The 26,020-nt window shown below is 49.0% G+C and overlaps 2 protein-coding genes and 1 long non-coding RNA gene across 11 annotated transcripts in view; 2 read left to right on the top strand and 1 right to left on the bottom strand.

The window, feature by feature from the left end:
- ZXDC (ZXD family zinc finger C) overlaps nt 1-14,089 on the top strand; it is a 38,187-nt gene extending 24,098 nt beyond the window's left edge. For 2 of the 5 annotated variants that reach the window (XM_021934155.2, XM_003894049.5), the window contains 3 exons: nt 9,586-9,767; nt 11,799-11,894; nt 13,063-14,089. In XM_021934155.2, the coding sequence (XP_021789847.1) occupies nt 9,586-9,767; nt 11,799-11,894; nt 13,063-13,149 (365 nt within the window). In that variant the 3' untranslated portion in view covers nt 13,150-14,089. Of the gene's footprint in view, nt 1-9,585; nt 9,768-11,798; nt 11,895-13,062 lie in introns of those variants that run through there. The other 3 variants (XM_021934158.2, XM_021934159.2, XM_021934156.2) reach the window with 2 other exon arrangements.
- An 866-nt stretch (nt 14,090-14,955) lies between these two features.
- CFAP100 (cilia and flagella associated protein 100) overlaps nt 14,956-26,020 on the bottom strand; it is a 41,184-nt gene continuing 30,119 nt past the window's right edge. For all 5 annotated transcript variants that reach the window (XM_017955223.3, XM_017955221.3, XM_017955222.3 and 2 more), the window contains 4 exons: nt 18,294-18,429; nt 17,110-17,315; nt 15,840-15,933; nt 14,956-15,220 (listed from right to left, as the gene is read on the bottom strand). In XM_017955223.3, the coding sequence (XP_017810712.1) occupies nt 15,107-15,220; nt 15,840-15,933; nt 17,110-17,315; nt 18,294-18,429 (550 nt within the window). In that variant the 3' untranslated portion in view covers nt 14,956-15,106. The remainder of the gene's footprint in view (nt 15,221-15,839; nt 15,934-17,109; nt 17,316-18,293; nt 18,430-26,020) is intronic.
- On the top strand, nt 17,304-18,305 carry LOC108584499. Its single transcript, XR_004182078.1, has one exon. It is a non-coding gene; the product is annotated as an uncharacterized LOC108584499 (long non-coding RNA).

The following is a 26,020-nucleotide window of genomic DNA, read 5'->3' as shown; positions in this document are numbered from 1 at the left end:
TTGGTGTTGGATGTTGTTTGAAGGTTCTTGCCATTGAAATAAACCAAGAAAAAGTAATAAGATAGAACTGCAGGAAGGAGACAAATAACAGCTTACTGATGATTTGACTACTTATTGGAAAACTCAACTATCAGAAAAATTAGTAAAACAGAAGATATTTAAGTGCCAGTTAGAAAATAAATGTCTACTATCCAGAGCTTCCTGCATAGCCAAGTAGCCAGCTAGGAAATGCAGTGGGAGAAGAGATCTCATTCACACAGCAACAGAAATCATAACAGCCAGAAGGAGATGTCACCAGTGGACAGGAGGTGAAGGGAGGGATGACAAGATCAACTGCTGTCAGCTGGGGTGATCCCTTGCCTTGGATGAGTCAGGCACACGGTGGTGAACAGCACAGACACCCTGCTAGAAGTCTGGTAGCAGGACTGGGTGAAAAGCACCTCATAATCAGGAAACCAAATGATAAATGTCATGAAGAAAGACAACCAGGAGGAGTCTGTGGAACTTTGTAGTTTTAAATAGTGGGGATAGGGAGGGTCTCCAAGGAGGCAACACCCAGCAGGGGCAAGAAAGGAGCCATGGAATGTGTCTGCGGAAACACTTTTCTGGGCCAAGGGAGCCAACAGTCCTGACCATGACCCGTCAGAGGCAAAGCCAGGAGGCCGTTATGGAGGCGGACCTCGCTGAGGGAGCATTTTAGAAGAGCCAGAGCTTGCTGAAGGCGCCTGGGTCCTTGTCAGACTCCAGCTTTCCCTCAGTCAGATGGGGAAGCAGAGGATGTGATTAGGAAAATGGCGTGATAGTTTGAAGAGGGCCGTTTCTGCTGCCATTTTGAAAATAAACTTACTTGGGGGAATGGGAGGTTTCAGGGAGAGCCGTTGGAAGCCTGTGTGCTCACCTAGCAGGAACGAGAGTGGCGATGGCAGTGGGGAGGAGTGCTCGGGCTCCTGCACCTATCCTGATGGCAGAGCCCACAGGCTTAGCTGACAGACGTGGGATGAAGGAAAGGGAAGCCTCTTTCGCTCTTCCCACAGCATTGCAGTGCGATTTCATGCAGAAGTCCAGGCAGGTTTCAGGACAGTTGTGTAAGAAGCTATGGACAAGAATGTCTAAGAAAATGGAAAATGGCATAGAGGATTTGCACTGTAGCTAAGACTTCATGCAAGGCCATGGCAGCTGAAAGCATGTTCTGGTGCTGGGGCTGCATGGCAGAGCCAGGAGCCCAGGATCCAGCACACCGGGCACTGACCTGATACCTGGTCATCTTTGCGTGTGGAAAGGTGGCATTTCCAGTTATTGACGGGTGAATGCTGGCCTTTTAGAGAAAAAATATATTAGAATTCCATACAGAATAGAGAATGAAGATGAGAGGTTAAAGGTTTTTCTAAGGCATGAAGAGCCGTGGGGGCAGCCTGCACTTGTTCTGTTTGTCCTATGTCCTTCACATGCAGCAACTCTGTTCACGCCTCACAAAAACCCTATGAGTTGGAGACCTGCCATCAACCCTTCCTGCACGGGCGCCACCGAGGCCCCGAGGTTAAATCATTTCCCAGAGTGTGTCAGCAGAGGCACAGCCGCAGAGACGTGTCCGCACAGAGAGCTTTCCACATCACCAGCAACAGCGTGAGATCATTGTGCAGAAGGTCATAAGGAGTTTGGCAACGAGCCAGATGCAGCCGGTTGGTGCTCACAAGGACACTGGTAGATCTAACTGAGGGCCAGGTCGGCTGGGCCTTCCTGGGTGACAGGAGCCCAGTGCTGGCCTTGGTGCACACAGCGTGTCCTTGTGCTTTCTCAGGAGAGCTTCAGTGGGGACACACTGTGATGTTTCTGGAGGGTCATTTGGTGGTGTGTTCAGGAGCCAAAAAATATGCATAATATTCAGTCTTACAATTACATTTTATGAATTTATCTCAAGGAAATCCCAGGGATCTGTGTGAAGCTGCACATGCTGCTGCTGCTCAGTGCGGGACTGTTTAAATATTTGTAACTCAAATGTCCAGAAGAACTGCACACTCTGTGCATGTTTTTAGTACGTTCGTATTTGTAAGAAAAAGTGGGTGTGCTGAGAGACAAATTTGTGTGTACATTTACCTGGAAACAAGCAGTAGTACACATATGCGTGCATGAAGTGGTGTTTTCCTGAGTGTTAAGTTGTGAATGTTTTGTTATGATCATTTCTACTTTTTGTATTGGAAAATACTTTGTGTAATTAAAACGTGAAGATGGAGCTGCCATCAAAATGGTGAGCAGTAGAGCACTGTTCCTCCTGGGGTGGCCTGGTGGGCCTGAGGAACTCATGGGGTGATGAGAAGTGGCCTCGAGTCCTTTCTTTCCAGGGAACTGTGGGGACGAGAGCTAGAGGGAGGAGGCAGGTTAAGTATGTGCCCGCCTCTCTGTGACTGGCGCACTGTTGTGGCCACCCCGGGACCCCCTGAACCTGGTGCAGTGCTGGCTTGCTGGCCCCAGCCTAGGGAGTGGGCCCCTGCGGGCGGAGGGTGAGGTGGCTGTGCTGGCACTGCAGCTCAGGCACGCACATGCTAGAGTATTCCAATGGGTGATCAGGTTGGATGGAGCCTTGAAATTAAGTCAGTGATCAAATTTTTGTAATCTTTTTGTTTCGCTTTAAAACAAAAATCTTTGCACACCTAGTCCAAGTTTTCTTCCCTTTCTTCCCGTTGCTGCCATGATGAAAGCAGAAGGGACCACCCTGCAGGGAGAGCAGCAGGAAGGGAGGTGCGGGCAGGGGCCCTGGGTCAGCAGGGGCAGTCAGCCCGGAGGTGCACCCCCATTTATTCCTCATTCTGGAAGAGATTTCTAGTCACATGCGTGTGGCTGCTGTGCCACGTGTATCATGAGGTGCCCAGGTGGGTTTGGATTTGGATGAGGGCATCTTTGAGGATGCAGGGGCTTTGTCATACCTTGTGGGCCCCATGTACACCCCTGGGGCAGATGTAGCCTGTAACAGGGGAGGGTGCATGGGTCTCTCAGTTGGAGAGGAAAGCAGATTACAGACTTGTCAAAGTGGGAGCTGTCTGCTCTTGTGTTTTCTTTAGGGGCAGGAGGATTTTGCCCAGCAGTCCATCATAGCTCGCTCCACACCACTGACCCTTACGTGTCCAAGGTCGGAGCCTTGGCAGGTCAAGGGTGAGCGAGGTGCAGTTGCCTGTGAGCAGCTGTGGAGGGGCCTTTCCTGTTTACACTTCCTGTGAGGGTCTCAGACCCCTTGCAGGCTCTGGACATCGCTTCCTAGAGGGGCCTGGGCTCCTTTTGTCCTGTGAGTAAAGCTTCAGTTTTGATGGCTGTCGCAGGGAGAGCTAGAAAGGTGCTTGGTGGCAGTTAACTTCCTGCCGCAGAACTGGGTGTGACCCCACTGCTGGAGAATGGGCTGCAAGCCAGGTTTCCCACACTTGCATGAGTGAGCGCCATGGCCCTTCTCCACAGAGCGTCCTGCTGTCACTTTGGTTTCTGTTAACTTTTACGCCTTTCTTGTTTCTTACTCTATTTTCCTGCCTGGAGCACACAGCCCCGGCTCCCTTTCCATCTGCATGGCAGACACCTGGCCTCTGTAGGTCCAGCTCATTCCGTGTCCCCTTTCGGTTGTCCCTATGTCGCTGTCAGCTGACTGAGGGTGAAGGTCGGCCTTGGCAGCCCAGTGGGAAGTCCCTTGACTCCTGTCCCTCAGTGGCAGGTGTCCAGCCTTTGGGAAGAGGAAGCTTCTATTTAACAAATAAATGGAATCGACTTTGCCACACACAGCCAGAACAATGATTTGTAGAGCCAGCCTGCTGAGAGAGTCAAAGCGTCAGTCGTAGGGTCAGGACCGCCAGGTGAGGTGTGGCTCCACCTGCAGCAGCCTGGGGCAGGTTGCCTGGCCTCTGGCTTTAGCATCCCCTTCTGCGAAATGGGGAAAGTGATGGGACCTGGCTTTGTAGGGTGCTTGTGAGGACCTACGGGGGTTCTTGCAAAATACTTGGCCCAGGGCTGACTAAAAGATTCAGAGATGCTGGGCATGGTGGCACACACCTGTACTCAAGAGGCCAAGGTGGGAGGATCACTTGAGCCCAGGAATTCAGGTCCAGCCTGGACAACATAGTGAGACCTTATCTCTTAATAAAAAAAGTAAAAGCTTTGGTAATAGTTTTAAACATATATTTTGTTCATTACATCTCCTTCTGTACATTCAACATTTTGTCGGAACAAAGTAAAGCAAAGAGTGGCAGGGCTTTGTATGTATGTGGTTTCGGAGCTGCTGACCTCTAGGATGGGATCCCACTACATTTACTCTTCTGAGGCCTCTGGAGCTGGCTTTGGCTGCCCTGTGCCACGCCCTGCGTTATGTGCAGTGCCTGTGGACCTGCCCTGCCTGCATGCTGCCCCGTCCCACCCCCCGCCCGGGCAGTTCCTGCTCCTCCTGCCATGTGGATGCTGGCCGTTGCTGTCTGACTCGCATCCTTGGAGATGCTGACCCAGGCTCCTCTCAGCACTTCCAGCTAGGTTTGGCAGTGGGAACATTAGGGGGATACTAGAGGGTGTGTGGCGGGAGGCAGGGCATCACTTGCTCTGCTTCCGTGGGAGTTTCATGGCGATGGCTGTCTGCCCCCATGGCTGTGGCCCCAGTTCTTTCTGGGTGGCCCCTGCTGTAGTTCTGCTATGTGCTGTCCCTATTCTGGACTCTGGTGACACCACCCCTTCCCTAGTCCCTCTGGCCCTAGGGGTGGCAGCCCCACGACGTGCTGGTCTCTGGTGCTTGCTTCTTAGTGCATGGCTGTGCCATGCCCTGATGCCTGCCCTGGATGCCTGTGTGGAATGCCCAGAGTGTTCTCGGCAGGGTCCCCACTGTGATCAGCTCCTCAAGGGCGGTACCTGTGTCACAGACACTTTGGGGTCCTGTCAGTGGTCTCTCGAGGCTCCCAGGGTACCCTGCACTTTCTCATCCCTCGTTGCTCATCCGTTGTGGGTTTGTCTGTGTGCTGCAAAATGCACAGCTGTATTGAGTGCACCAGCCAGCAGCTGAGAGCTCCATGTGCAGGGCCACCATTGTGGTCGAGCACCTGCCGCGCAGTGGAGGGGCAGTACACACTTGTTGAGTGGATGATGAAACTTGGGCAGACCTCAAGTAAAAGCTATTAAATTCAACGTATAAAGCTAACATACCCTGGTTCTAAAACTTGACAAAGGTGTGATAACTAATGAAGGCATACGGTATGCCCTGCACAGTTCTAAGCCCAGCATGTCTACATCTGTTACCCCATTAGTCCTTGCAACAATCCTATGAGGTGTAGGTCCTTGTGTCCCCACTTTTCTGAATGAGGAAGCTGAGGCAGGGAGAGTTTAGCCAGGGCTGCATAGCTGGTGAGGGCAGGGGTAGGGGCAGGATGGAACCCAGGGCCGGCTGCCCTCAGAGCTGTTACTCAGCCTGTTGGCCACGTGGTATGCAGGAACACTGTGTCTCACTTCCAGCAGGTGAAGCAGGCATGGGAATCCCAAGTGAAATGCCAGCACATGGACAGCGGGCGAGGGTGATGTAAGGTGAGGCAGCCCGTCAGCATGATTTGCCACAGCAAATGCTACAGGAGATGTGCAGGGTCCCCAGAGGTGGAACAGGGCAGTTGATGACATTCATCACCTGCTGCTGATTTGAAAACATCATAAATATGAATCAGCTAGGAACCCAGAAGATTTCCCTAATACTAGAGAGCAGCCAGCTGTCAGTGGCATTTTCAGTGGAGAGATGCTGGCTGCATTCCCCACAAAGCTGGAGGAATAGTAAACCAAACCAGCTGCGCAATCTATTTGACACTTTTATGGAAGTCTTTATTTTTAAAGAAATAGATAATCAAATAGAAAGGAGAGAATGATGATTACTTAATGACAAAGTCATTGTCAGGCTTAGAAAACCCAGGGGAATCAACTCAAGCAATTAGAAATAAGAAGGATCAATAGATAGCTAATTGCACAGTACACATTTGTATATATAAAATGAATAGCTTTTCAAATAAGAGTAATTGTGAAAAACTGACCTCATTTGTAATGACAGTAAAAGTAATAAAATATGCCAGGCTCACTCATGACAAGTGTGCTCCGAATGGGTAAGGTCCTATGTAGGATCTGCCAGCTGGAGATGCCCAATTCTTGTTCACTTACATACTTTATTCATTTCCTTTAAAATCCTGAGTAACTTAAACACCTGTCCACTTTAAGTTCATCTGGGAAGGTAGCTTGGCAAGAATACCCATGAAGGCTGTGAGAGAGGAGGAGGCAGTCGGCAACTCAGCCAGATGCCCTGGAGGAGAGAGTGCCCCTGCGGAACAAGGGACCTGTTGTGTGAGCAGCACATCCCTAAGCAAAGGGTGAGCGCTCAGCACAAGCAGGGCTGGTCATGCGGGTTTACTCTGGAAAAGATCAGTGTGGGTTCCTTACGTTTTCTCGCCTGTAGCTTCACCACCCAAGAAAAACTACTCTCAGTGTTTCAGTATTAAACATTTCCCTACACAAATGACTTGTTTTTGAAAAATGATAAACATTTTTATCTGCTTTTTGTTCTTAATATGAATATATTTCCTTGTGGATAAGTATATTAACATATTATCTCCTTCTAAGAGCTATGCTGAACTAACCCTGTCAGGGACTGAGTGACTTAAGCCCCAGTGCCCTCTGATCTCCCACCCTTGGGAGAATTGGGAAAATAGTCACTTACCTCCTGTTCTAGTGAGGATCTCAGTAGAGGAAGCTTACATGACCCCCTGTGGTTATCAGAGGGAGGACCTGAGCTTCGTCTGTGCAGATCCTTTTTCTGGGCACTTGGCTGGCTCTGAACTCTGTCCTGTGGCGGCCACTGCGGTGCTCCTGGTGTGGGGATGGCATGCTGTTTGAGCCAGGCCCAGTGCTGTTGACCTCACCTAATTCTCGTCATGGCACGGCAAGGTGAAAGCAGTGTGGCAATCTCCATTCACCGCAGATCCATGGAAGCTGAGTCACATGGCTGGATCGTCCAGCTCCCAAGCCCGGGCCCTTGACTGCTTTGTGTTTACCTTCATACCCAGATAGGACTCTTCCCTAAAGTCTCCTTCCTTGCTTCCCAGGAGGTTGCTTGGTATTGGGTTTATACTGTTCCTCTCCCCACTCCTACAAGTTCTCTAGCACAAAAAAGCATTTTGGATAACGACTGAAAATATTGAAGCAAAATTTAGTTCAGTGTTGTTAGGGTTTGCGGTTGTCCATAGTGAGAAAGGAATTTGATTTTTCTTGTGACTGTTTATTAATTAAATTGGTCATGTTGCATTTGATGCCATGGCGCTCTTTACTAGTGAGGACGCAGGGCTGCATGGACATTCTGAGGACGTGGTGTGGACCCCATTTGTTTGCTCTGGCATGTCTTTAAGCATCCCTAGATAAACATACTTGCTTAGTTAACCCAGGAAGTTTATGATTAACTTTCAGCCATCTTAAATGTTCACGACATAATACCAGGCTTCGGGGTGTACCGTCGGGGGTTCTAGGACAGAACACCCTACCCAGGCCTGGGGGACAGCTCAGCGACTGGGGCTTGGCCCCTCCTCCCCTGGCTGCCCTGTTCTCTCGCAGCCGTTGGCCTGGACCCCTGCATCCTTTCCAGGCTCGTCTTCCAGGTGCAGTCCTTGCTGGAACGGACTCCCTGAGAAGGGGTGTCCAAGCTCATCTGCGGCAGGTTCTCCCCCTCACCCACAGCTGCCCTTCTGCTTGCCAAAAAACGGGGAGGCTGTAACTCTCCACCAGACTTCTACCACAGTGTGTTGCCTTGGAGTGCACACAAAACAGGATATCCTTCCAGAGCACTAAACCCAGGGGCAGGTCCAAATACTGGTTTCAGGGAAGCATCCTGTGGAGTAATACTGACATCAGAACTTTGATGAGCTGGGCTCGCCAGCTTACCCTTCCTGTGCAGAGATGTGTCTAGGGGTGGATGCTGAGCTGTTCTGCTCCAGGTACATCAGAGAGGGGCCATGGGGCATGGATGGACATCTCTCGTAGAAAGTCCTCACCTTTGCCAGCCCTCTGCTGTTGTCAAAGAATGCATTACTTTTAAGGAAAGAGCCCTATGTGTGTATAAGCATGAGCAGTTCTTTTCAGCTGTTGACTTTTTATCCCTAGACGAGTTGTTAGCTGGGAAGAAAAACACCTTCTGATGCTAAAACAGTACGAATTAGTGGTGGTGTTTCTTCGCAGTGTAACTGGTGTCTGCAGGACTACCTGAGACGCCAAATTAAATGTGTGGATTGAAAAGAGAAATTCCTGTGATTTTTTTTCATGTTGTATGCTAATATAGAAGTTAAAACCAATTTAGCTTGTCATGAGATATTCTAGTTATAGCCTGCCTTTTTCCCTGTTGTAAAAGTAATACAAGTAAATTATGTTAATAAAGATAGAAGAATTTTAGTTACTAACTGGTTTAAGTTAGTACACTGGGAAAGTGTAACCATGTCTAGCGACATTAGTGGAATTATTTCTGATTTTGCACATAATTCTAAATTTTCCCATGATTCGAATGGCACATACATGCTTGCACACATTTTGCAAAGGAATATTAGGATTCGGTCATATCTCTTGCTTTATAGGTAACTTAGTGGCCTACATATATGGCATTGAATCATGATAAATGGCTCAATTTTATCTTGTTTGTGTTATAAAACTTGATAATAAATATTTGATATATATCATTTAAATCTTGCCTGCTTTTAAAAGTAATCTGGAGAGATACACTATTCACTGCCTTCCTTAATTTATTCTACAGTGGTTTTCATAATATTTCTTTTTTTTTTTTTTGAGATGGAATCTCGCTGTGTTGCCTAGGCTGGAGTGCAGTGGCACGATCTCGGCTCACTGCAAGCTCCGCCTCCCGGGTTCATGCCATTCTCCTGCCTCAGCCTCCCGAGTAGCTGGGACTACAGGCACCCGCCACCACGCCTGGCTAATTTTTTGTATTTTTAGTAGAGACGGGGTTTCACCGTGTTAGCCAGGATGGTCTCGATCTTCTGACTTCGTAATCTGCCTGCCTTGGCCTCCCAAAGTGCTGGGATTACAGGCGTGAGCCACCATACCTGGCCTAGACTAACAACTCTTAACATGCTTAGACATGATACTGACCACACCAACTATGCTAGCAGTACTTAGCATTGACACTACCTGTAGTAACTATGCTAAAATATTAAGAAACCATACTGACTGTACTAACTACACTGAAAGGTTAAGCAACCATACTCACCATGCTAACTATGTTAAAATACTAAGCAATGATACTGACTACATTTATGCTAAGATGCTAAGCAACACTACTGTTGCTTGTGTCTGATTACCATACCATCTGGCAAAAAAATGTATGATGTTTTTACATTTTTACAATCAAAATCCTGGTGTTTTTTTTGTTTGTATGCTTGGTTGTTTCAACCTCTTAACTCTTGGTTTTTTCTGTTGAGTGATTTTACGTCTCTTGGCTGTGCAGAATGACGATTAATGGAAAGGCCGTCTTCCCCATAGACCTCGGTGAGGGTGGACCTGACTTGTAGATTGTAGATTGGGTGTGCTCGTTTTTATATTTCATTTTAGGCACCTCACAGTCTACTCAGAGAAAAATAAAAGAAGGCAAAATGAGTCCTCCCCATTTCCACGCAAGCCAGAGCAGTTGGTTGTGTGGGAGCCTTGTGGTGCCCAGCGGAGGACAGCCAGGACCAGCTCCACCTGCTGGGGTGCAGTGCGGGGCGCAGGGCGTCCAGGTCCAGCTGGTGCAGGTGAGAGCTGGCGAGTCACACAGGCCAGCTGTAGGTGGGGTGGGAGGGTCACACAGGTCTGAGAAGTGTGCAGCATGCCGCAACCCCTGCCCATCGCAGCACCCCCTGCCTGCCGCTTGCCCATCCTCCCCTGTAGACTGCCCCAAGTCCTGTCTCCTCACAGCCCAGCTCCTCCCTTTTTCCCAGCCTGTCCTGCTGCATCTGCTTAAGCTCTGGGTGTTGCTGGGACCGTCCATCCACTTCCTGACCCTGTCTGTGCACGGCCCTGCGTCTAGCCCCAGTGCAGCCTGCCTCCCTGCCCGAGGCCCCCAGGGCTGTTTTGCAGCAGGGTGAGATCTGTTTGAGGCCACCCTGCCCTTCTTCTGCAGGGCTGGGGCAAAGGGGCTCTGCAGGCCGCCTCAGCCACCCCATTTCTAGGGCGGCCTGCTTGTAGTGGACTAGCAGCCTTTCTATGCTGAAGGTGGTGGGGGTCTTTTCAGTGTTGTTCTATTTTCTTTCCTATGAAGCGGAGCCCCTCCAGGGCAGGCCCAGGCCCCTCCCAGCCTGTCTGGGCCACAGATACCTGCAGCTGTGGCCAGTTTCCAGGTTTTTGAGGACACCCGCTCCAGCAGCCCTGAGCACACCTGCATCTTCAGTCTCAGTTTGAGGGGCTGGAATGGGGAGGGAAGATGATTTGGAAGGATTTGGGGAGAGAAGAGATATACAAGCCGGGGCTGTCTGGGTTTGGCCCAGGTGTGTGCCCCCTTCACCACTCCACTCTGTAGATTCCCTGTGGCAGAGGATGTGATTGCAGGCCCCACGGAAGTGCGGAGGGTGGAGCTGACGCTGGCTCTGAGTTGGGAAACAGGCACGCTGTGGGTTCATAGTCCTGGGAGAGGCTTAGCAAGGAAACAGGACCAGGCCTGGGGCTCAGAGAGGCAAGAGGAGGGATGGCCTGGGCAGAGGTGGGCTGGGAAGGGGGCAGGGAGGAGGCTGCAGGCAGCTGGGGGTGGCCCTGTGCTGATTGGAAGCTAGCGGTGAGCATCAGGTGGGGGCTGAAGCTTGTCTCAGGGATGGGCAAGAAGAGCACTGGTCCTTTCTTTCCAGCTTCTGAAGAGGTAAGAACTCCCCAGGAGCAGGAGCAGTGGAGGGGGAGAACCGTCCAAGGAAACAGTACCTCAACTGGCAGGGCAGAGGTACAGAGGCAGGACCAGAGGCTTGGCAATAGGGAGATGGTAGGGAAGCTGGCGCCGCTGGCAGAAGAGGAGCAAGTAGGGGGTATACTTTTAAGAGACGCCTGATTAAACCTGGGTTTGAGTTCTTTTTCTGTCCCTTACTAGCTAGTGTAGTTCTGGTTACTTAAGCACTCCAGGCCTCAGTTTTGTCATCTATGAAATGGGAACAGTAGTGCAGTCCTTGACACACAGGAGCTTCTCAAGCAGAAGGAATGAGAGGTACAGGGCAGCAGCACCAGGAGCTCTGCTTCGGGGTGTGAATGGCCATGGGTGGACATGCAGGTGCAGGACAGGTGAAGTGTGGGACAGATGAAGTTTCTAGCCTGGACTGTGAGGGGCCTGACAGCCTCCCCTCCCAGGAGCCCCTCCACCTGCCCTGGTCCTTCCAGCTGGCCTGTAGGCAAGCTGGGGCATGCAGGGAAGGCCCTCTCTGGGGCCCGAGGATTTGCTGGAGAGCACTGTGGGTACTCGAGGTTGGTGGGGGTGCAGGGGTTGCCCGGGCACCCACAAGGAGTTGAGGAGCGTGCCTTAGGAGGGAAATCGGTATTTGGGCTGACTGAGGGGAGGAGCTGGACAGCAGAAGGTTCCAGGCCCAGCAAAAGCTGCTGGGATCAAGGTGAGAGAATAAGCACCAGGTGGGAACAGGTAGTACCCAGACCCCATAAACAATTCCTGCTGGGTCCTCAGGCCTCCCTTGGAATACAGAGGGTGGGCTGGTTCTGCCACGCATTGCAGTTGGAGGAGACTTCTCGGGTGAGGCGAGGACTGTTGCTGCACTCACAGACACGTGACAGGCCTTTCTGTGTTGCCTCCCCAGGATGACCCCTCCGGCGAAGGTGTCCTGCCCTCAACCCGCGGCCCAGCCGCCTTCCTCCCCTTCCTCACTGTGGACCTGCCCGTCTACGTCCTCCAGGTCTGGATGGCTTACTGCCCTTTGTTTTTCTTATTGAGACTCACAGAGCCTTCGACTTCCGGAAGGCTGGCTTCACAGCTGAGGCTGGTCACTGAGGCCGCGTGGCTTGGGAGGCTCAGTGGGTTGGTTGCCAGGATGTCTTGCTGCCTTGTGTAGAAGGTGGGTGAGTGGAGCTCAGATCTGCAGGACACTGCAGCTCCTGCTGGTAAACAAAGCAGGAGAAGTTAATACGCTCTTGAAAGTGCCGTGCCTAGGAATTCCAGTTACTGCTCTGGGAAGAGGGCTGGCCAGGGCCCAGCCTGTGGGAGAATAGACTCAGATGAATTCAGTAGTTTGCTTACATGGTTAAGCTAAGGATGGGTGGCAGTGAATGATTCAGAGTTTGGTATGAAATACCGAAAGTGTATAGCTTACCACATTTCTAACAATTTGCCTTACATGTTTATATATTTACAATAAGCCATGCAAATTGTGTTTTAGTTTTTTTTGCAAATTGGGCTACTCAGCATTTTCCTCACAATGAGAACCAAACTTGGACAGAAGCACTGGTGGGAGCAGAGGGCCGGGCAGCACCCGGGCTGCAGAGGGGTGAACTGGAGGGCGGTTTGGCAGCATGGATCAGAGAACTTCAGAAGTCTCTGCTCCATGTGCCTGGCAGCCCCCTCCTGGGACTGCTCCTGAAAAAAAAAGTAGTGGAATAATCACCGTAGCCCGGAGTCGAATGGTGCAGCAGCAGAAACACTTCTAACACGAGGAGACAGGCTAGATGGGGCCTCCATAGCCCTGGGCCACATGCCGGTCAGCTGTGAGGGCGCAGGCAGACACCTAATACCTGGGAGAGTGCCTTAGGAGGGACCGCATGAGAAGTGGGGAGAAAGGGTTGCAGAAGTAAAGATGATTTTGTTTCTGTAAAAAGGCATGCGGGTGTGTGAACATGTGAGGTATACGTCAGTGTGCAGACAGAACAATCTTGAAAAATCTACAGTACAGTATTGAGTTCATTTTTCCATCAAAGAACATGTGTTTAGAATAAGGGGAGCCTGTAGTTTTGATTAAGAGAAGTCAGGTATCTCACCACAAGCCCGTTCAGTTGCCTGCTGTGTGGAGCCACAGGATCCCTCTGCTTCCCCTCCCTCCTCCCTCCTCATGACAATGCTTGGTTTTGCAGGAGGTGCTCCCCTCATCTGGAGGCCCTTCTGGACCGGAGGCCACCCAGTTCCCAGGAAGCACTATCAACCTGCAGGACCTGCAGTGATGGCAGCCTCGGCCTGGGCAGGCCCAAGGCCACGGTCTAGGACTCACCTTCCCTGACAGTCAGATGACATGAGCCTGGGGAGACCTCATTTGGTTTCCATTCAGAAGACCAGCATAGCCCTTTTGAGACTTTTGGGTACATTTATCAAAATGTTTTCCTTTTGTTTTACCAGGAACGAGTTTGGGCTGTACTCTTTGAAACTGCCTTTGTGAGCAAAGTGCTTTGGCAAGACAAGGGTCTCCTTCAGCAGGGCTGGGTGCACAACAGCCCCTTTCCCCGTGTCCCATTGATCTGAGCTGTGTAGCACTTGTTGCATTACAAGGAAAAAGACTTCTGCAGGAAATAGGGTAGAGAACAGGCTCTCTAGTCAGATGCAACTTGATCTGTGGCAAAACCAAGTGGGGTCTTTCAGCTTCAGTGTGTGAGCATCCCAGCACCTGGGATGGGGTTTGTGGGAAAGTTGGTTTTGCCACACTGTAGGACCCAGGAGGTCCCACTGCCACAGTGAAGCCAAATTCTAGCCCAAGTCTGGCAGAGCAGTTGGGCAGCTAGTTTTTTGGGGAGAATGATGTGGTGGGACAGAGGACCTCAGTGGCCTATTACAGAGCCCTCTTTCCCAGACTAAATTCATAGCTGAGAGCTTGGGGGTATAGTAGAGTTAAAATTTTAAGTAATTTTCTAAATTCTGTATTTGGGTATTAATGTCTAAATGGTAATTTGACAATAGTTTATAAAGTGATGTTTTGAATACCATAAATTACGTGTAGGACTGTGATGGTGCATTTATGTTTTATTATTGAGGTTGATGTGCACATAATACGTCAATGTATATTTTTATAGAGTGAGGTCTGTCTTGCAAAAGGAGACAACATGATCACCTTGCCTTTGTTTATTTGTAAGTCTGTTAACTTAGCAATAACACAGGGTCACTCCTAAACGATTTTTTTTTTTTTTTTTGCCTTGTGCCTTTTGAAGTGTGTGTTCATTCAGAGGCTGTTTTGGTTCCCAGACTGAATCATTCAAACTGCCGTGTTTGTTTCTTGAATTTGGGGGTGACACCAAGTTTGAGTGAGTCCTCCCTCTGTCTTGTCCCACTCCGAGGTACTGTCCCCAGGTGCTGTTCCACATGGAAGAATCCACACCCATCAGCAAGTGGGTCTTCTCCACAGACCACCGCTCTGTCACCAGCTAAAGCCAAGGAGAGAACTTGCCCACCTGGGAGACTCTTCAGCCCCAAGGTGGCCCAGAGTCCTCCTCCTCCATGGGAGGCTTTTGGCCACTATGGGGGGTGGAGCCGCACCCACCCCGTTTCTATCGGGGAGCAGGGTCTGCCCCCAGGAATGCCCTCTCGGCCTCTACTTTTCTCCCATGTGCCTCCCTGGGAACGCCACCATGAAGTGGCTGGGACTGGCACCCAGCATTCTGGACCCTGAGGTTCCCTGCCGGTGACAGGCCCAACTCCTAGTGCAAATGAATGAAAGTTTGCCTCTAGTCATGCACCGAAGGTTTTTCACCTTGGCTTAATTCGAGTAGCTGCATATATGGCGTTCAGCCCGTTGTTTCTCCTCTAGTTGGTAGCGATGGCCCTGCCATATACCCAGCTGCCTGCTTGCATTTCTTTGGTCTTTGCACAGAGGCTGATCTCACACTACACTCAGCGTGAAATTAGCTTTTGTCTCGTAGAGCAGCTGTTTTAGATGAGAACCAAGGTGTCATGCTCTTGCCCTCAAGCATCTGCTTAGGGTTAGATGATGAACCGGGGGGATGCTGAGATTTGGCAATGGTGGCTGCGTCCTTCAACAGGCCTTCAAGACTCCAAAAAGACATGAATTTATTCAGGTGAGGAAGGGAGCACACAGGAGGCAGAGAAGACTCAGTTGGGCCATTCAAGACCCAGCCCAGACTCTGCCAACATCTTTGCTAAGCCTTCAGCTAGAACAGCTATGGTCTGCGAAGATTACGTAAAGAAAAATAGCAGCTCCTCCTTCTCCTTGTCCATCAGTGTGTGCTCAGACTCTTGTTTGATCCTGTGGACTGGGGGTTGTGAGCGGCATACCAATGTCCTGCCTCTCTGCAGGGGAAACAAGCCCAGTGAGCCGTATGCCCATGTACCCCTGCCCCTGGTGCAGGGAGAGGCCCAGCAGCTCCAGTCAGCTCCAGCCCACTCTGGGCAGCCCTGCAGGCTGAGGGCTGGAGTTAACTCTGAAATAACTGGGGATGTGAGTCTGCCTGGCATTTATCAAGTCTGGTCCCTGGATCACCACCTCTTAAATGTGGGAGCAGGGGGACCCTCTTCCTGTTGCCAGGGTCAGAAGGCAGGAAGGGCGGAGGCCTTGGGACACAGCAGTAGGGGGACCCCAGTGACAGGCAGTGAGCAGGGCTTGGGGTCTGGCCGGAGTGTGGGTAGGGTGGTGGGACCCTGTTCCTGAGCAGAGTGTACCTGGCTGGGGTGGGTGGGCATGGCTGAACCAGTCTCAGCCTGGCATGGGCCATGAGCTGGCAGCCTGGGGAAGAGCCCCCTGCAGGAAGCAGGTCCTGGGAGAGCCTTGCTCTGAAGGCAGGCTGGCTCCCTCAGAGCCTCAGTGAATGCCTTCAGAGTGGGGGCACTGGGGGCTTGGGCTGCAGGACCTCAGCTGCCATGCTGTCTTGGGACCCCCTCCAGCAGAGACCCCCGGGGCGACCCTGCCTACCTTCTTCTTGATCTCAGCCTGGGCACGCGCCCGGGCCCGCTGCAGACGCTCCTCCTGTAGGATCTTTTGCATCTGGAGCTTCTCTTCTCGAAGTCTGGGCAGCAAGAAATGACATTGAAAACTGGGGGGACCTGGGAGTTGTTGTGTCATCTCCACACGGAGTCCCCAGGCCAGGCCGTGTCCTCCCTCAAGAAAACTCCCAGCTCCTCTTCACCTCTTTTGCCAGGTCAAGGCCTCAATACCTATCCACAGCCAAAGCACCACTGCTTCTGGCCGAGGTGGGCTAGGCGCACAGGAGGACAGCCAGGGCCCTGCTGTTCCAAGGCCCTGGCTCTGGCCTCCTGCAAGGGCTGATCTAAGGTTCATCCAGCAGACCTCTCCCAGAGGCACATTTCCCTGAATCTACACCCATGGCCTGATCCGTGCACCTGTGGCCCCCCTTGCCACCGTGAAGGTCCAGCATCCCCCTGGAGCAAGAGTCCTGTCTCCGTCTTGTGTATACTCTCAGTCGTCAAAGCCTGGTCTGGTACCCACTCCGAGCAGGGCACCAGGGACCCAGAGGAGAAGCCCCTGTGCTTGTGGGGGACGGATGGATGTTTGCAGATTGTGCTGTCTCAGGGCCCTGCACGGGGTGGATGAACCGGGCTGCCCACAGGCCAGGGAAGCCATGACCCCCATCTACCTTGGGTCCAGGCTGGTGTCCCGACAGATGACAAGCTGCCGCCCATCTGCCCCCCTGCACTCCCTTCCGAGCTGAAACTCCCAAGGCTCTCTGAGCCTCTGCACTTCATCTTCCGCTCCAGCACCACTGCTGTAGCCATGCCTTCCCTCTCGGGTGCTGGCAGCTGCCCTTGCCCTCAGCCTCCAGCCCCTCCAGTCCAGCCCCAGAGGGAAGAATCTAACCACGCCCTACCTGGCCATGTTTGCCCCACTGTTTAAAGCCCTCCACTACTATTCCATGTCTTTGAGGCTGGCCATGATAGCCACACTCTAACTGAGCTCCACCTCTTCTGTCTTCTAGACCTTGTCCCTCCCTGAGCCTCCTGGCCACATCGAGTCACTGTCCTTTGCTCTAGGGAGCTTTCCCTAACCACCCCCTAGTTGAGTGTGATACCCCTCTAGATCCCCCCAAGACCTGGGCTTTTGTCTCATAGCATGGAGCATGAGCGGCCTGTCTCCTGGGAGCGCTTTGAGGGCAGGGCCTATACATGCCCTCTGCCCTCAGGGCCAGTCCGGACACAGCAGCTGGCAGGGAGGGCCTAGAGCTCACCTGATGCGCCGCTCCTTCTCCTTTGCCCTCTCGGCCTGCTCGATCTTGACCTGGGGCACGCGCTCCAGGTTCTCTAGCAGCTCATCCAGCTGGTGCTCAATGATGGTCAGCATCTGCACGGTGCCCAGGTTGGCCTCCTGCTGGGTGCCGATGCAGTTCCGATACACGTCCAGCACCTTCCGGTTCAGGCTCTCTAGCAGCTTATCCTGTGGAGTCGGCGGCTTCCAGCAGAGTGCTGGCAGGCCGAAACCCACCCCCATGCTAGTGCCTTCAGCGGTGGCCTGCTGACCTCCCAGGGTGGGGGCCTCCCACCGCTTGGCACACACTGGGAGCTCTGAGAACATAGGCTGAAATAGAACTTGGGAATCTGGCTTGTCTTGGCCAGAGCAGCCTATCCCTTGGGCCCCCTGGAGTCAGCCAGATCCCTGGTTCCAGCCCCTCCCCTAGTTGCCTTTGGTACACCAACAGGGCCCAGTCCCCTCCTCCAGGGAGCCCTGTACCCTGAGCACCCCACAGGGCCATGTCTTCTCTGAGACTGTTCTGACACTTAGAAAACAGATAACAGCGCCTCCATGTGGGCTGTATGAGGAGAGAGGAGCAGCAGGCAGGCAGCTCAGCCCAGCCTGGGCACAGCTAGTGCCCATGGACTCTGGCTGTATCAGAGGAGTGCTTTCTTGCTCATGGCTGCATCCCACACCCTTGGCCCAGTGCCTGGCACACAGCAGGCACTTGACAGTAGGAAGCCGCCCCATGCCCAGGGTGGCCCCAGGTGTGCTGTCAGGTTGGGAGCGGGCTGAGCCCTTGGCTGGGTCCTGGCTTCTGCTCAGAACACCACTGGCTTTCTCTTGTCTCCGAATTCTCTCACCCTTTCAGACTGGCTTGGGGACACGCCTCTTCCCCGCCTTCAGGATCACCTTGCCAGGCACAATTTATGTGTTTAAGAAGCAGACACATTTGTTGAATAAAATAATGAAGCAATGAATGAGGCATGGGGGCAACCAAGCTGGCTGGCACAGACATGGATACATGTGGTGGCTCCTGGAGGCAGGCAGGGCAAGGGCAGCTGCAGGGCACTTACCCAGGCCTTGCCCTCCATCTTCCCAAGGCCTGTCAGGGCTCCTCCAGTGGGTGCCCAAGGGTCCCTCCTTCCCCTGGGCCTCTGGCCACCTTGATCCCCAGCCTACCTGCTGATCACCCTTGTACTCGCCGAAGTGGAAGACTCGGGCTTTGAGCTCCAGCTCAGCTGCTGTGTCCTCCTCCTTGGTGATGGACATCATCATCGTGCTGACCCACTGCTTCAGCTGGTTGACCTCCCTGTCCCTGGAGGAGGGAGAAACCGGCAGGGCATCAGTCACTCAGCGCAGCCCTGGGCACATCGCTTCTCTGAGCCTGACCGTCTGTACAGTGCTTTGCCCCTACCAGCTGTCCTAAGGGCTGAAGGATCATGGGTGCCAAGTCTCTGCATGCCCAGGGGGTCAGAAATGCTGGCAGAATGTAGGGGAAAACTTAAAATATTTAACAGTCAACATTAAAGAAAATAAACAGCTTCTTTGAGGCATAATTCACAGACAATAAAATTAGCATAACCATCATAAAGTATACAAGTCAGTAGTTTTTTTGTATATTCAAGGAGTTTACACAACCATCACCATAATCTAATTTTAGAACATTTTCATCACCCCATGCCCATTAACAGTCACTCCTCATTGTCTCCTCTATCCTTTGGTCGTGTTTTTTTTTTTTTTTTTTTTTTTGAGACGGAGTCTCGCTCTGTCGCCCAGGCTGGAGTGCAGTGGCTGGATCTCAGCTCACTGCAAGCTCCGCCTCCCGGGTTTATGCCATTCTCCTGCCTCAGCCTCCCGAGTAGCCGGGACTACAGGCGCCCGCCACCACGCCCGGCTAGCTTTTTTGTATTTTTTAGTAGAGACGGGGTTTCACCGTGTTAGCCAGGATGGTCTTGATCTCCTGACCTCGTGATCTGCCCGTCTCGGCCTCCCAAAGTGCTGGGATTACAGGCTTGAGCCACTGCGCCCGGCCTATCCTTTGGTCTTAAGCCACCATTAATCTAACTTTGTGTCTACCCTGAACACTTCATAAAAATGGAGTCACACATGTTTTCTTTTGTGACTGGCTGCTTTCACCCAGTATATTTTCAAGGTCCATCCATGTTGCAGCATGTGTCAGCACTTCATTTCTTTTTGTGACTGAGTAATCTTCCATTGCATACGTAGGCCACACTTTGTCGATCCATTCATCCATTGATGGGTATTTGGGTTGTTTCCACCTTTTGGCTCTTGGGAATATTGCTGCTATGAACATTCACGTACAGGTTTTTGTGAGGACATGTTCTCAGTTCTCTCGAATATGTATCTAGGAGTAGAATTTCAACATTCACCTTTCAAGTGAAATAAGAAACAGATGCACAAGGGACATGCTGCTCAGAGTTGGGCCTCAGACCAACTTGGGCATCACCTGAAAGTGTGTCAGAAATGCAGAGTCTTAGACCTTGACCCACACCTATTGAATCAGAAACTTCATTTTAAGATCCCTGGGGGATTCAAGTGCACATAAAGTCTGAGAAGCACTTCACTATAGGGAACGTGATCTGGTTTCTTCAACAAATGGATGGCAAGGGGGAAAACAGAAAGGAAACCTATAGATTGATTTTATAGATAGAAGAATTTAACGATACAACCAGAGGAATAGCATCAGCAAGATGGTGGAGTAGGGGGTCCTCAGCTCTTGTCCCCCCACAGAAACACTAATTTGACAACCATCCATGGATGAAAATGTCTTTGTCAGAGCTCCAGAATTCAAGGGAGAGATTATAGCACCCAGTTTATGCACCCAGTGGTGCATAAAAACAGAGAAAAGCCATAGAGAGTGAGAGAATAATTTCACTCTGCCTATGTCACCTCTCTCCCAGGCCATGGCAGTGCTGAAAGAGATCTCACTGGCCTGCAGTTTCTCATGTTGGGGGAAGGAGAAAGCAAGGTGGAACCCCAGGTTTCCATGCATTTTGGGGTACTTCCCAAGAGGCCCATTTCTGTCTCATCTCTGCCAGAGCCCTGGTGTAACTGTCATGGATGGATCACCTAGGGGGGCAGCTAGGAACAAATAAAAGGCACAGGGCCTGATAGCACCCAATGTGCAGACCTCACCTGTCTGTAGACCCACCACAGCATGCCCCACCCACCTTGGACCCTGGCAGTAGGCCCTGCCCACAGACCCCACCAGCCAGCACATGGAGAATCTCTGGCTGAGCTGTCTGGCTTTCTCCTTTGGCTTTCCCTGCTGAAGCCAGTCCCTAATGACTGAAAGAAGCAACTCCTTCTTCAAATGTGCAGATAGCAATGCAAGGCCACAAGAATCATGAAAAATCAGGGAAACATGACACTACAAAAGGAACCTGATAAGTCTCCAGTTATTGACCCTCAAGAAATAAAGATCTACAATCTGCCTGAAAAAGAATTCAAAACAATTGTCTTATAGACTCCCAGTGAACTGTAAGACAACATAGATAGGCAACTAAACAAAATCAGGAAAACTGTAAGTTCAACAAAGAAATAGAAACCATAAAAAAAACCCAGAAATTATTGAGCTAAGAATGCAATGACTGAACTAAAAATTTCAATACAGAGCTGTAACAGCAGACTAGATCAAGCATAAGAAAGAATCAGGGAACTCAGAGATAAGTCATATGAAATTAGCGAGTTAGAGGAACAAAAGGGCAAAAAAATGAAAAAGAGAAAAAAGCTTATGGGACTTACAGAGATCATCAACTGAAACAGTATATGCATTATAAGAGTTCAAGGAAAAGGAGAGAGAGAAAGGGCAAAGTATTTTTTAATTTTATTTTTATTGATACATCATAGATGTACATATTTTTGGAGTACCTGTGGTAATGCATTCATATAATTTGTAAAGATCAAATCCGTGTAATTGAGATGTCCATCACTTTAAATATTTGTCTTTCTACTAAAAACATTTGAATTATTCTAGCTATTTTGAAGTATACAATAGATTACTTTAGACTACAGTCATGCTACTAATGTATCAAACACTAAATCTTATTTCTTCTATCCAACTTTATATTTGTACCCAATAATCAAGAGAACTTAAAGAAATAATGGCTGAAATGTTCCCATGTCTGCAGAGGGAAATGGATATCCAGATTCATGAAGCCTAAAGATTCCCAAGTAAGTAGAACCTAAGAGATCTACTTTGGGGACATATTATAATTAAATTATCAAGAGTCAAAGATAAAAAGATTTTGATAGCAAGAGAAAAGTGACTTGTCATGTACAACAGAACTGCTATAAGATTATCAGTATATTTCGCAGCAGAAGTCTTGCAGGTCAGGAGAAAACGGGTTGATATATTTAAAGTACTGAAAGAAAAAAATGGCTAAAAGGTATACTATATGCAGCAAAACTATCCTTTAAAAATAAAGAAGAGATAAAGACTTTCCCAAACAAAACCTGAATGAGGTGGTCACCCACAATACTTGTCTTAGAGAAGTGCTAAAGAGAGTTCTACAAGTTGAAACAAAAAGTTACTAAATAGCAACACAAAAGCATGCAGAAGTATACATCTCACTGGTAAAGGTAACATCACAAAAAATGGTTACATTCAGAGGTTTTTGTATGCAATTGAAGTAATTTGTTATCAGCTTGAAATAGACTATTATAAGATGCTCAGTGTAAGTCTCATGAAAGTAACTACAAAAAAAACCTATAGTAGATACATAAGAAGATAAAAAGAATAAAAGCAGATCACTGAAAAAAAAAAAAAAAAAAACCCAAAAGACAGACAGCAGAAGAGGAGGAACAAGAGAGCTATGAAACAGACACAAAAAATGAACAAAATGGCAACAGTAATATCAGACAAAATAGACTTTAAGTCAAAAACTGTCACAAGAGGCAGAGAAAAGAAGATTCACATAAAGTCAGAAATTAAAGAAGAGACATTACAGTTGATGCACAGAAAGAAAAAGGAACATAAGGAACTATTAGACAATCCAGAAAAAAAAAAAAAAAAAAAAAACCAGATAAATTCCTAGAAACGTACAACCTACCAAGACTAAATCAAGAAGAAATAGTCTTAACAGATCAATAACAAATAGGGAGATTGACGTAGTAATCGAAACACTCCTAACAAATAAAAGCACAGGACCTCATGGTGTCATGGGTGACTTCTGCCAGACATTTAAGGAATTAACAGTAATCCTTTCTTTTTTTTTTTTTTTTTTTTTTTGAGGCGGAGTCTCACCTGTCAGCCCCAGGCTGGAGTGCAGTGGCACCATTCGCTTCACTGTAAGCTCTCCCCGGTTCACGCCACTCTCCTGCCTCAGCCTCCCGTAGCTGGGACTACAGGCGTACCGCCACCACACCTCGCTAAGTTTTTGTATTTTTAGTAGAGACGGGTTTCACCGTGTTAGCCAGATGGTTCAATCTCCTGACCTTGTGATCCTACTCGCTTTGTCCTCCCAAAGTGTTGGGATTAGCGCGGAGCCACCATGCCCGGCCTTTGGTTTTTTTTTGTTGTTGTTGTTGTTTGACAGAGACTCACTCTGTCACCCAGGCTGGAGTGCAGTGGCACAATCTTGGCTCACTGCAGCCTCCGCCTCCCGGATTCAAGCAATTCTCCTGGTTTAGTCTCCCAAGTAGCTGGGACTACAGGCACGCATAACCACGCCTGGCTCATTTTTTGTGTGTTTAGTAAAGACGGTTTCACCATGTTGGCCAGGCTGGTCTCGAACTCCTGACCTCAGATGATCCACCCACCTCGACCTCCCAAAGTGCTGGGATTACAGGTGTGAGCCACTGCACCCAGCCAGCAATCCTTTCTAAACTCTTCCCAGAAATGGAAGAGGAGGGAACATTTCCAAGCTCATTCTATGAAGCCAGCATCACCTTGATAACAAAGCCAGACAAAGACACCACCAGAAAAGAAAACTTAGGCCAATATCCCCCATGAACATAGATACAAAAATCCTCCCAAAACTATCAAGCAGAATTCAACAGTGCATTAAAAGGATCAAACACACATCACCCTCACACATGCATAGCCTCTCCCACTATCAACATCCCCCTCCAGAGTGGCACATTTGATACAATCGATGAACCTACCTGGACACATTATTATCACCCACAGTCCGGACTTTACATGGAGGTTCCCTCTTGGTACTGTATATTCTATGGGTTTGGACAAATGTATTATATAATGATACATATCCACCATTATAGCATCATACACAGTATTTTCATTGCCCTGCAAATGCCTTGTGCTTTCCCTCTCTTCATCCCTCTCTCCCCCTAAGATCCTGGTAACCACTGATTCTTTTAGTTTCTCCACAGTTATGCCTTCTCCAGAATGTCGTAAAGTTGGAATCATACAGTATATACCCTTTCCAGGCTGAGTTCTTTCACTTAGTAATATGCATTTAAGGTTCTTCCATGTCTTGTCATGACCTGATAGCTCATTTCCTTTTAGCACTGAAAAATATTCCATTTTCTGGATGTACCACAGTTTAATGATTAATACTGTCTGGATCTGTGTCCCTGCCCAAACCTCATGTTCAAATGTAATCCCCAGTGCTGGAGGTGGGGCCTGATGGGAGATGATTGGATTATGGGGCAGTTTCTCGTGAATGGTTTAGCACCATCCCTTTGGTACTGTTCTCCTGATAGGAGTGACTTCTCATGAGATCTGGCTGTTTAAAAGTGTGTGGCACCTCCCCACTCTCACTCTCTTGCTGCTGCTCCAGCCATGTAATATGGGCCTTCACCTTCTGCTATGACTGTAAGTTCCCTGAGACCTCTCCAGAAGCTGAGCAGCTGCCAGCATCATGCTTCCTGTACATCATCATATAGCCGGGAGTCACAAATTAAAACAAAATACCACTACACATCTATTGGAATGGCCAGATCCAAAACACTAACAACACCTAATGCTGGCAAGGATTTGAAGTAAGAGGAAGTCTCATTCATTGCTAGTGGGAATGCAAAGTGGTACAGACACCTTGGAAGACAGTTTGTCAATTTCTTACAAAACTAAACATACTTGTACTATATGATCCAGAAATTGTGCTTCCTGGTATTTACCCAAATGAGTTGAAAACCTGCATCCACACACACACAAACATCTGCACATGGATGAGCCATACAGACATGGCGCTGAGGGAAAGAGACCAGACACCAATGAAAACCTACTATACTATTATTATCTTGAAGTTCTAGAACCAGCTACTTTGGTTATCCGTTGCTCCACAACAGGTTACACATAACATGCATTTATTACCTCAGAGTGTACAGTACTTATGTGGGTTAATTGCTAGGCTCTCTATTCTATTCCAATGATCTATTTCACTATTCTTTCACCAGTACACACACCATTTTCATTACTGTAGTTTTAGTAAGTCTTGAGGTTGGGTAGTGTCAGTCACCCAGTTTTCTTGTTCATCTTCAGCGCTGTGTTGGCTATTCTGGGTATTTTGACTCTTCATATAAACTCCAGAATCAGTTTGTCAGTAACTACAAAGTAACTTCTTGGATTTTCACTGGGATTGCATTGAAGCTATAGATCAAGTGGGAAGAATGACATCTTGACAATATTGAGCCTTCCTATCCCTGAACATGGAATATCTCTCTATTTATTCTCCTTTGATTCATCAGAGTTTTACGGCTTTCCTCACATAGATCTTGTATGTTTTGTTAGATTTATATTTAAGTACTTCATTTCAGAGGGTGCTAATGTAAATGGTATTATGTGTTGAATTTCGAAGTCCACTTGCGCATTACTGGTATATGAGAAAGCCACTGACTTTTGTTTGTTAATCTTATATCCTGCAACCTTGCTTCTTGCTGTAACAGCTTATTAGTTCCAAGAGCTTTTTGTTTTTATTATTCATTTATTTATTTATTGAGATGGAGTCTTCCTCTGTTGCCAGGCTGCAGTGCAGTGGTGCGATCTCAGCTCACTGCAACCTCCGCCTCCTGGGTTCAAGTGATTCCCCTGCCTCAGCCTCCCAAGTAGCTGGGATTACAGGCACATGCCACCACTCCCAGTTAATTTTTTGTATTTTAGTAGAGACGGGTTTTCACCGTGTTGGCCAAGATGGTCTCGATCTCCTGACCTCGTGGTCTGCCTGCCTCGGCCTCCCAAAGTGCTGGGATTACAGGCATGAGCCATCACACGCAGCCTTTTTTTTTTTTTTTTTTTTAAGACAGGGTCTCAGTGTGTCACCCAGGCTGGAGTACAGTGGCATGATCATGGCTCACTGCACTCCTGGGCTCAAGTGATCCTTGCACCTCAGCCTCCCAAGTAGCTAGGACTTCAGGTGTGTGCCACCATGCCTAGCTAAGTTTTTAATTTTTTCTAGCAATATGGTCTCACTATGTTGCCCAGTCTGGTCTCGATCTCCTGGCCTCGAGTGATCCTCCTGCCTTGGCCTGCCAAAGTGCTGAAATTATAGGCATGAGCCACTGCGCTTGGCCATCAGGAGCTTTTTGTTGATTGCTTTGAATTTTCTACATAGACATTCATGTCACCTGTGAACAAGGACAGTTTTATTTCTTCCTCCCAATCTATATACATTTTTTTTTTGTCTTATTACATTAACTAAGACTTCCAGTACAATGTTGAAAAGCAGTAGTGAGAGAAGACATCTTTGCCTTATTTCTCATCTCATGAGAAAGCTTTTAGTGTTTTTTTTTTTTTTTTCATTAGGTAACATATTAGCTGTAGGATTTTTGTGTTCTTTATCAAATTGAGGAAATTCCCTTCTATTCCACATTTTCTGAAAGCTTTTATTATGAATGGGTATTAGATGGTGTTCAGTGCTATTTATATCATGTGACTTTTCTTATTTAACATGTGGATATGACAGATTACGTTAATTTTTGAATGT

Source organism: Papio anubis, chromosome 2 (genome assembly GCF_008728515.1).
Source record: "Papio anubis isolate 15944 chromosome 2, Panubis1.0, whole genome shotgun sequence".
Taxonomy (NCBI): domain Eukaryota; kingdom Metazoa; phylum Chordata; class Mammalia; order Primates; family Cercopithecidae; genus Papio; species Papio anubis.
Note: the sequence above shows the minus strand (reverse complement) of the source record. Positions and strands in the feature narration are given on the sequence as shown.